General features: G+C 45.9%; 1 protein-coding gene across 1 annotated transcript; it reads right to left on the reverse strand.

The window, feature by feature from the left end:
• Positions 1 to 6,694: 6,694 nt before the first annotated feature.
• Positions 6,695 to 9,060, reverse strand: LOC125542511 (transcription factor DIVARICATA-like). The gene is made up of 3 exons (XM_048705565.1): positions 8,836 to 9,060; positions 7,905 to 8,390; positions 6,695 to 7,472 (listed from the first exon to the last, which is right to left on the reverse strand). The coding sequence occupies exons 2-3, from the start codon at positions 8,366 to 8,368 to the stop codon at positions 7,055 to 7,057; spliced, it is 882 nt and encodes a 293-aa protein (XP_048561522.1). The 5' UTR covers positions 8,369 to 8,390; positions 8,836 to 9,060; the 3' UTR covers positions 6,695 to 7,054.
• Positions 9,061 to 14,859: the final 5,799 nt, after the last annotated feature.

Raw genomic sequence — 14,859 nt, forward strand, 5'->3', positions numbered from 1 at the left:
CCATTCCGATGACCGAATACTACCTTCCAATATATGAATATTTACCTCTCTACTATTTCGTCCTCGTCATGTCCGTGATCTCATCCGGGACTCCAAACAAACCTTTGTTGCCAAAACACATAACTCATAATACAAATCGTCATAGAACGTTAAGTGTGCGGACCCTACGGGTTCGAGAACAATGTAGACATGACCGAGAGACATCTCCGGTCAATAACCAATAGGGGAACCTGTATGCTCATATTGGTTCCTACATATTCTTCGAAGATCTTTATCGGTCAAACCGCAATAACAACATACATTATTCCCTTTGTCACCGGTATGTTACTTGCCCGAGATTCAATCGTTGGTATCATCATACCTAGTTCAATCTCGTTACCGGCAAGTCTCTTTACTCGTTCCGTAATGCATCATCCTGCAACTAACTCATGCATTAGTGACATTGCTTGCAAGGTTTATAGTGATGTGCATTACCGAGAGGACCTAGAGATACCTCTTCGATACTCGGAGTGACAAATCCTAATATCGATCTATGCCAACCCAACAAACACCTTCGGAGACACCTGTAGAGCATCTTTGTAATCACCCAGTTACGTTTGTGACGTTTGATAGCACACAAGGTGTTCCTCCAGTATTCAGGAGTTGCATAATCTCACAGTCAGAGGAATATGTATAAGTCATGAAGAAAGCAATAGCAATAAACTTAACAATCATTATGCTAAGCTAACAGATGGGTCTTGTCCATCACATCATTCTCTAATGATGTGATCCCATTCATCAAATGACAACACATGTCTATGGTTAGGAAACTTAACCATCTTTGATTAACGAGCTAGTCAAGTAGAGGCATACTAGGGACACTCTGTTTTGTCTATGTATTCACACATGTACTAAGTTTCCGGTTAATACAATTCTAGTATGAATAATAAACATTTATCATGATATAAGGAAATATAAATAACAACTTTATTATTTCCTTTAGGGCATATTTCCTTCACTCTCTGCCTCCCTCGATCTCCTCCCCCTTCTCCCCCTCTCTCTCCCTCACTCTCTCTATCTATGTATTTTGATCACAAGTGTGTTGCCTTCTCAAGAAAGCTCCAACGCTCTATCAGTTGTCTCATGAGTTGGTTGTCATTTTTGTTATTGGTAGCAACGATGGCAGTGAGGAAGAATACCTGATTCCCCTTGCTAGCATGATGTAACTGAGATATATGTGTCAATTTAACAGGCCAAAAAGAAAGATACACCTGATAGTCAGTTTAATTTATGTTGTTTGCAAATACCAAGAAGTGTTTGTGCATCCATGATTCTTCTTAACAATGCATTATATCGCATGAGCCTTCCAATACAGTACAGTTCTCGACCATTCTATAATCGTGGAACTGCTTGACGGAATACATCTCGGTACCAGCATCGGTTGCACCGAATTTAGATTCGACCGCTTCCCATAATTAAGTACGTCCTTGGCAACCTGCATATGTAAATATGCATCAACCAACTTATCTCCAATCACATTTAGAACTACTCCGGAGGTAAACTTATCAGTTTCAGTGCAGCAGCAAAGCTATGGATTGAAAATTGCCTACACATATTAGGATTGTTGAGTATATTAGGATTTTTTGATTAATTTAATCCACGAATAAATCATGATCACATTGCATTGACAGAATTAATAACATACTGATTATGATCTAGATAAGCACGTACTACGCATATAGTAGAAATATCTACGCACATAGCTAGTACCGCTAAAACAGAAATAAACAAGAGTGGGATAAACGAGTTATACCATTCAGTAGGCCAGTTGGCATAGCAGCGGTGGCAGAGGCAGCAACCTCCTCAGCTGCCTTCTTGTCAACAGTGGCCTTCTCGGCTGCGAATCACTCAGCTTGGTGGACATGATGATGACGAAGATGATGAAATGGACGTAGACGAGCGGCCGCAAGCAGTCATGTCAGAGACGCTCCCCAAAAATCTAATCGCCCCTCTCCCGTACAGAATCTGGAGAGGCGGGGTTTTGGAGGTCTGCTCTCCATCAGCAGTGTATGCGTTGGGGAGGGAGGGGGTCACCGGCGGCAGCATCAGCAAAAGGAACGACAAAGGGCGATGCGCGTGAAAGCAGAGCCGATGCGATATGTTCTCCGTGGCGGCTACGCCTCTGTTATATAGGCGCGGCCGTGGTGGAGAGACGTGGGATGGACCCATGTCCAAGTCGGTAACAGCCTACGATCTGACGTCCCATATCGTGACCCATCTATTAAACTCGGCTCAATCCCGCAAATCGCGATGCGTGCGTATCATCGGCGGAGGAGCATGAGGAAACCACCTCTTTTCTCAAGCTCCAATATCATATGAAAGAGAATCACTTACAAGGAGATTCAGGTCGTCTTCCACTAGCAGGGTGGGACTAAACTTCCCACCACCTCTCTTATCATCACACCTACATGAGCCCTTAGAATTTTCTGAAATTGTTACATGGAACCAAGACACGCCCTATATTTCAACAGATCCGAAAAGTACAAACGCAAGGTAAAGTCACCATTTTCTTTTTGCTAAAAAAAAGTAAAGCGACCTCATGTTCTCAAGACGAAGAAATGCTCGGAGTCTAGAGATATGTCCATGTTTTTTTGAGACCGAATCCGCTGTTGAATGACGGCCAAAGTAGGAGAAACATGTGTTTTATGTTGCGAAAAAACAAAACAGAGAAGATTTTAATATGCTCCCTTTTTTTACATGTGAGGCAAGTACGTAAGAGTTAACAAGACCACTAATTAATGAAGTCAACGGCTCAGATCTAATATATACTATACTCTTACCCTTCATGTCAAAAGAGTAGGTAAGAGGGAGCATGTTAAAACTGCTCGAGTAAGAAGTCGTGCCGCCGACGAAAAACATGCTTCCCACCTTGACTGTTCATCTCTACTACTAGAAAATATATGAATTTCTCCATAGCAGAGAAAACATATATGATGTGATATTAAGCTTGTTTTCAAAAGAAATGTGATATTAAGCTAAGAAGAAAGAAAAATAGATCTGCTGAACCGCTTCATCCTGTGTGGCACACGCACGCAAACAGTCTCTCTGAATCATCCGTCCATTTGCCTGCCTGCCTGCACCACACATGGCATGTCGCCGCACTAGTGATTTGCACGGCGACGGTGATGGCGATGGCGATGGCGACGACGAACGGCAGCAGCACCTTTCACCGCGAGCAGTGCCATCAGGCCCCAGTGCAGTGCCCCTCTACCTGCCTTGGCTGGGCTTGCGGTTTGCAGGAGGAGCCAGATGCAGATGGCCTGCCAAGTTGCCTGCCCCATTTCGGCAGCATGCATCCCCTCCCTGCCAAGTGGCGACGTCTCCACCGGAGCCAGATCCAACTTTGCTCAATCAATCAATCATATTCATACCAGATGCAAATCTTCTCTTGCCCTTCTCTCATCTGCTGATGACGGTGATGATGAAGGCAATCAGCCCAGGACACAGCAAGATCAGTTTCGCTCGCGGCATTGTCGAATCAGGGATTATTGCCGCCTAATCTCTTTTCACAACTTATTTTCATTTGTTCCTGCTAAACTCAACCATAATCTCTATCTCAGTGCTAACTTTCTTTGGGTCACTTCCTTCAATGCAACAGTGTTTGCATTTCACTTCGTCTGAAATTAAACTGGGCAGTTCAGTTCAGTTAGAGATCTTAATCATCACTGCTCATCTGTGTCCATTCTAGAGTAGTTTCTCACAGTGCATTGCCAATCCCAATTGTGCACTGAACCACAACAACAGCTTGTCTGCATCACAAAGCTCACCAACTTTCTTTTTCTACTATCTGACTGATGAATCCTCCTGGATGCATGCATGCATGCACAAGGTTCATCAGTCTGACACTGTAACTATTTCTCAGGCAAGTGTGGCTATTTATTGCGGCCATTCTTGGCTTCCTTTTAAGGCTCTCATCTCATCTTGGGGTTCAGAAACAAGAAAAGGATGGTGCTCTTTTTTCCGCCTGTGTAGAAATTTTGCTCTTGTGGACACTGCCGTCAAAACTAACTGCCGCCCGAAGTTCAGTTCATGCAAGGAACTTACTGGATAAGGGTCTGACAAGTACAGACGCAAGTTAAACTGTTAAAAGTCACCTCAGATTGATTGTCAAGATGAAGAAATGTTCGGCACGGGGTTTACCGATATGTTTGTGCTCCCGTGAGACTGAAGCCGTTGTCAAACGACAGCAAAAGTAACAGAAATGCATGTTTTATGCCAACAAGATCATCAGGGGAAGGTGTACCATTACTTGTGGGATGTTTCAGTGTGCTATTTAGTTTACTCTGAAACTGTATGTCCTTGTCAATTCATTTAGTTAGTTAATTAGTTAGAGATCATGATCAGCATGTTCATCAGAGCGATTGATGACTTTCTATTCCGCGAGTGCTACCTGGTCCTACCCATCTGACTCAGATCCTGGTCGCTGCAGCGTTGCCAGTAGTGCAGTGCACCACAACACCACCACCATGTCTGCATCTGAATCCTCCTAGATGCATGCACAAGGCTCTTCGGTCTGACACTGTAACTGTTTTTGTTTCTGTTATTTTCGGAGAATTGGTTCCTTTCAGGGCTCTCATCTCTTCTCTGGGTTCACAAAGAAGAAAAAGATGGGAGGTGTGCCTTTTTCTGCTGTGTGAAAATTCCGCTTTTCTCGACAGTCAAGACTATACTGCCGCCAAAAATCATGCGATAAACTTACCGGCTAAGGGTCTGTCTGACAAGTACCAGACGCAAGTTAAGCTGTTAAAAGTCACCTCAGATTGATTGTCAAGATGAAGGAATGTTCGTCATGGAGTTTATCGGTATGTCTATCTTTGTTTCCATAGTTTGTGAATGACAAGAAAAATAAAGTATCATAACCACATGTTTTATAGTAACAGCAGCACGGCGATGATGCCAAAGAGACATTTGTCTCATCACCGCCTCGTTCATGCCAGACCAAAGAGACATTTCCTGCACCGGCCGCCAGTAAAGGATTTTTAGTTGTTTTTCAAAGTTTTTTTAAGGTTCTTTTGCTATATAAAAATTAATCCAGAAATGAATGGAAAATCAGTGTCCGTTTTATTTGGTGACTCCGGTTGGATGGGCTGCTCCCGTCCGCTGTCCGCGGACATTTGGTGCCGTCCATTTGATGATCCTCGTTACTTAGTTAGTTAGTTAGTTAGAGATCATAATCATCATGTTCATCAGAGTGATGGAGGCCTTTCTATTCCGGGAATGCTAACCAGTACTGATTCCTGCCTGCCTGCCTACCCATCTGTTGGTTTATCTCAGATCCTGGTCACTACAGCGTTGCCAGATGTGCAGTGCAGCACAACACTACCATGTCTGCATCACAAAGCTCACCAACTTTCCATTTCCATCTCAATCCTCCTGGATGCACATGGTTCATCGGCCTGACACTTTAACTGTTGCTGTTATTTTTGGAGAGCTGGTTCCTTTTAAGGCTCTCATCTTCAGGTTCAGAAAGAAGAAAAACTTTTTTCTTATATTACTCTGTAGAAATGTTTGCTTTTGTTGTCAATGCAAGCGTCAAAAACTAACCGCGGACGGAATTCACGCGAGGAACATACCGGTTATGGGTCTGTATGAGAAGTACAGACGCAAGTTAGACTGTTAGATTGTCAAGACGAAGAAATGTTCGGCACGGGGGGTTTACCGATCTGCCTGCTTCGTCTCCGTGAGGCTGAAGCTGTTGTAAAATGACAGCAAAAGTAACAGAAACCCATGTTTCATGGTAAGAACATCGTCGTCGACGTAAACCACGCTTTCCACTTTGATTGGTCATGTCTCCATCAATAATTTGGAAAATAATGCATTGCTACATGATACATCAGAAAGAAGAGAATACAGGTGACAAGGAAATGCTGCTTGAAGCAGCAGCAACCACAACACCACATCCATCCATCACACCCAGAAGCTTCTAATGACACACAACAGTGCCACCTCCATCATGATCATGATCATCACCATCATCATCTTCATCAGAGAGCTGTGCTGAGTGAGTGGTTTTGTGTTTCTGCACTGCAACTTGCAGAAAAGGTGAGGCAGAAAAGCACAAGCACCCAGCACACAAGTTGGCCAAAAAACAAAACATTTTGTGCCCAAGTGCTGCCCCCTGTGCCATTCTCTACTGTTGTCACGGGGATCTGCCTCATATCTGTGGTGGATGCCCTGCCTTTTCTCAATGAGGGAAAGATGAACAGGGCCAAAAAGGAGTTTGGGAAAGATTTTGCAAAAGTTGATGGAAAAAGGAGGCTGCCAAAGCATGAGATGCCAAAGCTAGTGCAAGTCTGACTCATTTCCAATTCCATTGTTTGGTGGATCCAGCATCATCATCATCAGTATTAGTAGTAGTAGAGATCTATACAAGGGAAGAATTTCCTAAAAAAATTAAAGGACTTAATTGCACACAAACAATGCAAAGGTCAATCCACAAGGTTAGAAAAAATGGAGATGCAATCAAGGAAAAAATTGACCAGATGAGCAAGGCAGGTAAATGCTGGATGACTCACTGCAAACTCATTTTGGTTTATCCGAAAAAATTACACTTGCAAACATCGGACGGCGCAAGCACCGAGATGGATGAATGAAAGATGGATGTGGATAAGTATGTGTGAGATGCTGCATGAGTAAGGTTTCCAATAACATGAGCTGACCAGAAAGCAGGATCCATGAAGATTGAAAATTAAGTCCACTTGACAATGTACATGATCAGTACTGAGCACTAGTATTCCCTGTCTGTCTCAAGATACTACAGCATCAAGTTCTTGCCATTCTTTTCCCTTACACTCTCAGTATCCACACCAGAAATTATGGACTACTACCAAAGCATCACCAGCATCATACCTTTCTCTCTCTCTCTCTCTCTCTCTCTCTCTCTGCTATGTTCTGAAAAATCCCCATAATCAATTACTTACTTGAATAATAATACAGGCAGTGAAGCTACAGCAAGGGCCATATTACACTAGACATCTGACCGGTGGCGTCGAAATGGATCGAACGGTTGCATCTTCTAATACAGCATACTCCGGTTCGCGGCCAGCTGATCATGCAGAGGGCCACACTGCAGGCCTTGATCTTGCAAACCCATGCCGTAGCTCGGCGGCGAATTGTATGGCGCATTCGCTCCGCCGTGCTGCTTGGTGTCGGCCGGCAGCGAGTACTGCCCCGTTGCTGGGCTCGGAGCCGGCGCGCTGGACTGGGTGATCATCGATGACTGGGACGGCGAGGGGGGCTGGTCGTCCAGGTGCACCGTGGTGATGTCGTGGATGCTCGACCTCCTCTTGTCCTTGCCGCCACCGGAGCTGAGCCTGATGAAGTACTTCTGCGCGTGGCTGGCCACCTGCGTCGGCGTCCTTGTCTGCACGAAGTTGCGCGAAATGTTCCTCCAGTCCCCTTTGCCGTACTTCTTCAGGCCTAGGAGGAACAACCTGGCCAAAAAGAACAGAGCATATGATCAGATTCAGCAACTAGCAGTATTGATCATGCACATCAGGCTACATGGCATCAACTAGTAATATGGATCATGAATTCTTGGTCTACATCAGGCTACATGAGCATCAAACATCATGCTACATATGACTGTCTCATCAATTGCTAGTGAACAAAGACAAGTGATTCACTTTCAGATAGCAGTTCTTCCATGGTTGAATTGTTCTTCCAATTTGGCATGTTTTAAATGCTGGCAGAGCCATCTGATGATGTAAAGCCTGTTGATTGATGGCGAATTCAAGAAAGGAAATTTATATCACTAACTAATTAGATGGAGCAGAGCAATCGCTCTCACAAGTCACTGAGATCGGAGAAGAAGACTATGATATGGAGTTGCAGTTAAGAATCGTGGTAGCAGTAGTAGTGCTCACTTGTGCTCGTCCTCGGTCCACGGCACCCCCTTCTTCCTCTCCTGCTCCGGCGTGCGGCCGCCGTGCCGCCGCCCGCCGCCGCAGCCGCCGAAGCGGTAGCCGTGCCGGAAGTCCCCGGCCCCGGCGTGGCCGCCGCTGCCGTCCCACTGCAGGGTGAAGGCGCCGGGGCCGTAGCCGGGGCCGGGGCCGGGGAAGGTGCCGGACTCGATCTGGCGGACGTCGAGCTCGAGGCTCTTGAAGTGGTCGACGACCTCGCGGACCGTCTTGCCGGTGGCGTGCGCCACCTTGTCCCAGTCCGGGCTGCGCAGGTCCAGCCCGGCCAGCGCCCGCTCGAACTGCTTGTTCTCGTCCGCCGTCCAGGCGCGCGGCTGCCCCGTGAACCAGCCGCCCGCGCCCCGCGGCCCGCCGTAGTAGCCCATCGCCGCCGGCGGCAGCACCTCCATCCACGGCTCCCTCATCATCATCGCTCAGCTCGGCTCAGCTCGCCTGCAAGAAAAAATCACCCAGCTTCAGCTACAGAGGGAGATGTTGACAAATTAGCACAAAAAGTTGGATTCAGACGACAGCGGAGTAGCTCAAGATTCCGCTGATGATAACACGATCGATCTCCCACCCCCCTTGGTGCGAATCGGATGAGGCAGATTTGGGAGGAAAAAGCTAGGAGCGGAATCTTTCTGGCTGTAGGACATGATTGAGGAGCAAGCAGGGGAGGGCCGGGATGGATTCAAGAACAGTACTACTACCACGGCCCCAATTAACACCAACCGGAACCCCCGAATTACTCCACCCCGGAACCAAATTCAGGCCTCCCCGAGCAAACCTCCTCCGAATTCGCCGGAAAAGGGGCGAAATTTCACCGGCGCGGGGACCAAAGAAACAGATAAAATCGAGGAGCAGAGCAGAGCAGCTCCGAGAAACCAAGATGACTGACCTGCTCTCGATCTCCGGCTGCTGCTGCTGCTCAAGGCCGGCTGGAGGACAAAAAGGCGATCTCCCTGGGTTGCTGCTGGGATTGCCGGCGCCAGAAAAGAGACGGATCTCCTCGCTCGCACCCAGAGGCAGCGGCGGCCAGGGGGAGAGTTCTTGGTAGAGAAATGGGGGAGGGGAGGGGAGGGGGGAGTGTCAGCTGGTGATTGGGTGGAGGTCGTGGCCGACTTTTCCTGGCGTATATATACCCGTATAGGAAAGGGAGGGGAAGCAAATAGCAGCGGCGGCATATTTGTGCGTGCGTGCTCACACACACACACGGATAGAGTAGATGCACACTTGGAATCGCTCTTGGCTTCCCACCTTTTCACCCCCACTACCGCCTGCCGCCGCTCTCCTGCTACTTGCCCCCCAAAAACTTTCACCTGATTGGACAAATCTCATTAAATCCACCATTTTCTTTTCTTTTTTCAAAAGGAAAATACACCATTTTCTTTCGAGCATCTACAGCCTGACTGTGCTAATTTGACTCCTCCACTTTTATCTTTATATTTTCGGTCAGTCACATGGATCTGATTGGTGGAATGAGGAGATAGCCAAATCATATACTACGTGGCAACTGACTGGACACGTCTGAACGCTTCTCATATTGGTGGCTTCATATATGGGCTGAGTATGAGGGTTTACATATAGCCTGGACATATGAGGACCAAGTGAAGGGTCTGATTGGGTCAGCATTTTCCTTCCCTCACCTGTCCGGTCAATGCCTGGGGCGTCCGTCCGGTCAATTTCAGAGGATCGGCTGTAGACGTGCTTGCATATTTGCTAATCCATCCATCTTGTAGTGCATATAAGTTTTTTTTTATCAAAGTTAAACTTTGTAAGCTTTAATCAAGTTTATAGAGAAAATTAAGAACATCTAGGATATCAAACATATACCACTGTACTCACCATGGATACATTTTTCTTGATAACTTGGTCAAAGTTTGTGAAGCTTGACTTTTGAGAAAACTAATGCACGCTATTTTATGAGAAGAAGCGAGTACTGTCTAGTTAGATCGTGCAGTCACCCCATGCCAAGCGGGCCCCACTGATCAGAATTCATGTCAACGGCCGTTTTAGAGAGGCATCGGGGAGGTCTTTTGTGAAAACATATGTTAAGTGGTGGTTTTATGTCAATTTGGCTGCAATTGTTGTGTTTTTTTAGTTAATCTTGCATACATTGGCCTTTGTACATATTTGGGCTATTTGTCCTCCTCTCTCTGACTGTTTGACTAGGTGGACACACATATTAGAGAGGCATGAGAATCATGTTTGAGTGGCAAATCTGTATAGAGAAAAATCCATTCGGTCATGACAATAGCGAGGGAAAATGTAAACAAAACGTTTAAACTAAACAATCGCCTTCCGCATATGAGACGACGCCAAGGGCAAACATCGAATATGCCGATTTAGGCTCAAGAAGTCAAAAGGAGTTGTATGCGTATGTGTAGGCTAAGAATGTCAGCGACTCGCCTAAATAATCTTCTTAAAACCACTTGTCGATAAGCTCATCAGTTAGCAATGTGCTTAGTTAACTATAAACAAATGATGGCAAGTAGCAATCACTCATTGACTCCTAAGGCATTCGGATTTGGGTGCTTAAGTTGTGGAGTTTTTGATGATGATTAGTTGGGGGAGGGCTTGAGAGTTGCAAGTGGTGGGGTTGTGGCATTGCTGTACTTTGTGGCCATGATTGGTCGCCGTTGACATGTAGCCACCACCTAGCTTAGGCCAGTTAGCAATGGCGATTGGGGGAGGCGGGCACGTTTTGATGTTGCTATCAGGCGTTTGGTAAAGCGTGTGCATGATTGTCGACGAGGCGTTGGGCGGTCATTGTTTTATGGTAGAGTATGGGATGCAACTGCAAATTAACACGTTGCTTTCTCCTTCTTCTACCTGTAGCTAGCAGGAGCCGGTGTCACTCTTGTTTGCTTCTACCTGGTTTACTCGTCGACCTCGATCGATCGCCTTAATTAATTAACGTCGGCAAAAAATTATAGTTGTTGCTGGTTCACACCATCTGATGAATTGTTCTAATCTTTAACAATACATGTTTAATTAGCTCCATCATGGAGCATCTCAATTTTTGGCTGCTTTTAAAAAGGCCTGGAAGTACACTTGCAAGCTACTACGTACCCCGGTTTACGATACATGTCGTTCAACATGTGTGGTTCTACTACAAAAAAGATACTACTCTCTCCAATGCATATTAATTGTCGTTGATTTAGTACGATAATATGGGTTAGAGGGATTAGAAATCTTGTTACGCTGGTTATGTGCAGATGATATTTTTAGATCTTTTGTACAAATACTTCCAAATTGTCATTTTAGTATTTCGTCTAACATAAATACACATGCAAGAGAGAACAATCAAAGGCGCATGCTGGATTTCTGTATGGATTAGTCTTGTTGTTTTCACGCATGTTCTTCACATGGAAAACAAAGCTTTTGGCCCTCTTGCTGGTTTTCCTTTGGTAGAGTTCACATCGGTCTCTGGCCACCATAAACTTCACCTCAAAACTGATTCTACTCTACTTGTCTTCAGAGCATGTGTTGAAATCAAGGCCTTGAAAGGGGCGCGCTTCTCCGCCGAAGTTTTGTTTGCGTCGCTGCCACACAAAGTGCTTTTGCAGTTGCAAGTGACTAGATTATGAAAATTACGGCTTGCGCCGTTCTCTTTCATGAGAGAGAAAGGAGAAGAAAGAGTGGTTGTGATCGCCCCTCGTTTTTTTTTCTTCTTTTTTTTGCCGGGGATTACCCGTCGTTGTTGGTCCAGAGGCCGGGAGTAAACTTCTCCCCATAAAAGAGGAGAGGAGAAACAAGTGAAGAACATCCAGTCGCGGTTCTAGGTCAACAGTTTAGGCAAAGCCAATTTCATCATTTTGTTTACCAAGAGAGAGAGCAAATAATAATGAAGTGCTAGTAGTATTGATTTCTTGCCATTCTTGACTTGAAGTGGTCTCCTGACTCCACATAGTTTTTTCCACTCTCCTGAGGGCTCTTTCAGAGTAGCTTACTCACAACTACTACTACAGCTCAATTAGCATCAGAAGAGAGCTGGCATATTCCTCTCCTAGCCTTGTCATTTGTTTAATCTCATTATTATTCATGGCAGATGCTTGCTTGACTGCACAACATGACCAGATGAGATCGCCACGAAAACAGGAGCAGGGGCCATAGAAAAAACCCAGCGGAAGTAGGGCCGAAATAGGGGAAGGGAGGCTCCTTCTGAATCTGACCATGAGCAAGCTAGCTAGCATGGCTAGCTCATCATAGAGATGTCAATATCTGCAGCCCAAGAAAGAATATTTTTTCGTGGAAAGGGTAACAATTCAACAACGGCCTAGCTTTGATTTCAAGCAACGCAACAACAATCTTTTTATGCCTCCCTTTGGCACCTTGACCAATCATACAGGCACAGATGTGCGAAAATAGGCGCGGCGTGGACAGGGGGGCAATGCTGTGGAAAGAGGCAAAGAAAGCGACACAACCCGCCGAAGAACTGTTCCGCGGGTTCCCCTTTGTATCGTTTCAATTTTATCAAATTACACGAGAATATAAGAATGATGTTAGCAAAGAAAGGGACACAGGTTATCGAAGAACTTGTTCCGCGGGTCCTTCTTCGCGGTTCCAATTTTATGGGACGGGGCGGTGGAATAGATGTAGTATGATATGGTTTTTGTGTTGCTTGTGATTAATCATGCACTGTGCTTTGATGGGTTGTTTTCTCTCTACAGCAAGGGAACAAAGTACACAAAACGGTATTCTCTTGGACCACAAATGATTGCTTTCATAGGATGCTCTTATTTTCCAATACATTATGCATAGGAAACTCATACCATTCAGGCCACAGACCACAACTAAGTAGTACTCAGGTATTAATAAGAAAAAAAGATACGCAGCCAACCAACCAAAATTTCCGGCACGTTTTGGAGTTTGACCTTGTTTTATTTTCTCTGCATATATGACTCTCAACGATGCAGACCATCTCAATTTCATAGTAACACATATAAAATTATTCAATAAACTAATGGCTTGCGATTCATTTATGTTATTAAAAAATTGGCTTCGGTTGTGGTTTGAACATTGAACGCAGGTTTGATGGAGGGTTAAGGGTCAGATTAGGAGCAGGAGGCGTTTTCTGGGGAGGGGTGAGACAAGAGGCATGGTCTCTTCCGTGCGCCATGAGCCACTGTTAACCCCTGGCTTAGCTTCCCCAAATAGGCCACTGCCCCTTGCTTAATTAGGGCATTTCGGCCACCGATCTCATTTGTTTATGCTTGTATTATGTGTTGGGTGGGCTTTTGGTCTACCTAGAACTCCAGGAAAGTGGCGAGGGTTCAATTAGCCCTCCGTCTTGATTTGGTTGCGCATTGTGTATTCCAACTTGGGTTTGTTTGGTTTGCCATATAGTATGTTTGTCTTGTGGTGGTGCGGTGAAGTTGGTTAACAATGTCATGTGCGTCGTATTTGTTGAATATTTGGTGTTGGCAACGTAGTAATTTCAAAAAAATTCCTACGCACACGCAAGATCATGATGATGCATAGCAACGAGGGAAGAGTGTGATCTACGTACCCTTTGTAGACCGACAACGGAAGCGTTTGGTTGATGTAGTCGTACGTCTTCACGGCCCGACCGATCAAGCACCGAAACTACGGCACCTCCGAGTTTTAGCACACGTTCAGCTCGATGACAATCCCCGGACTCCGATCCAGCAAAGTGTCGGGGAAGAGTTCCGTCAGCACGACGGCGTGGTGACGATCTTGATGTACTACTGCTGCAGGGCTTCGCCTAAGCACCGCTACAATATTATCGAGGACTATGGTGGCTGGGGGCGCCGCACACAGCTAAGAATAAGATCACGTGGATCAACTTGTGTGTCTCTAGGGTGCCCCTGCCTCCATATATAAAGGACTAAGGGGGGGTGCGGCCGGCCTAGGAGAGGCGCGCCAGGAGAGTCCTACTCCCTGTGGGAGTAGGATTCCCCCCCCCCCCAATCCTAGTTGGAATAGGATTCGCGGAGGGGGGAATAGAGAGAGAGGGGCCGGCCCCCTCTTTTTGTCCTATTCGGACCAAGGGAGGGGAGGGGCGCGCGGCCCATGTAGGGCTGCCTCTTCTCTTTTCCACTAAGGCCCATCATGGCCCATATAGCTCCCAGGGGGTTCCGGTAACCTCCCGGTACTCCGGTAAAATCCCGATTTCACCCGGAACACTTCCGATATCCAAACATAGGCTTCCAATATATCAATCTTTATGTCTCGACCATTTCGAGACTCCTCGTCATGTCCGTGATCACATCCGAGACTCCAAACAAACTTCGGTACATCAAAATGCATAAACTCATAATATAACTGTCATCGTAACCTTAAGCGTGCGGACCCTACGGGTTCGAGAACAATGTAGACATGACCGAGACATGTCTCCGGTCAATAACCAATAGCGGAACCTGGATGCTCATATTGGCTCCTACATATTCTACGAAGATCTTTATCGGTCAGACCGCATAACAACATACGTTGTTCCCTTTGTCATCGGTATGTTACTTGCCCGAGATTCGATCGTCGGTATTCCAAATACCTAGTTCAATCTCGTTACCGGCAAGTCTCTTTACTCGTTCTGTAATACATCATCCCGCAACTAACTCATTAGTTGCAATGCTTGCAAGGCTTAAGTGATGTGCATTACCGAGAGGGCCCAGAGATACCTCTCCGACAATCGGAGTGACAAATCCTAATCTCGAAATACGCCAACCCAACATGTACCTTTGGAGACACCTGTAGAGCTCCTTTATAATCACCCAGTTACGTTGTGACGTTTGGTAGCACACAAAGTGTTCCTCTAGTAAACGGGAGTTGCATAATCTCATAGTCATAGGAACATGTATAAGTCATGAAGAAAGCAATAGCAACATACTAAACGATCGGGTGCTAAGCTAGTGGAATGGGTCATGTCAATCAGATCATTCACTTAATGATGTGATCCCGT

This window comes from Triticum urartu, chromosome 3 (assembly GCF_003073215.2).
Source record: "Triticum urartu cultivar G1812 chromosome 3, Tu2.1, whole genome shotgun sequence".
NCBI lineage: Eukaryota > Viridiplantae > Streptophyta > Magnoliopsida > Poales > Poaceae > Triticum > Triticum urartu.

Coding starts and splice junctions, on each gene's coding strand:
- LOC125542511 (XM_048705565.1), bottom strand. CDS start 8,368: ATGATGATGAGGGAGCCGTGGATGGAGGTGCTGCCGCCGGCGGCGATG. Junction 7,473..7,904: donor TGGACCGAGGACGAGCACAA/GTGAGCACTACT, acceptor CTTTTTGGCCAG/GTTGTTCCTCCTAGGCCTGA.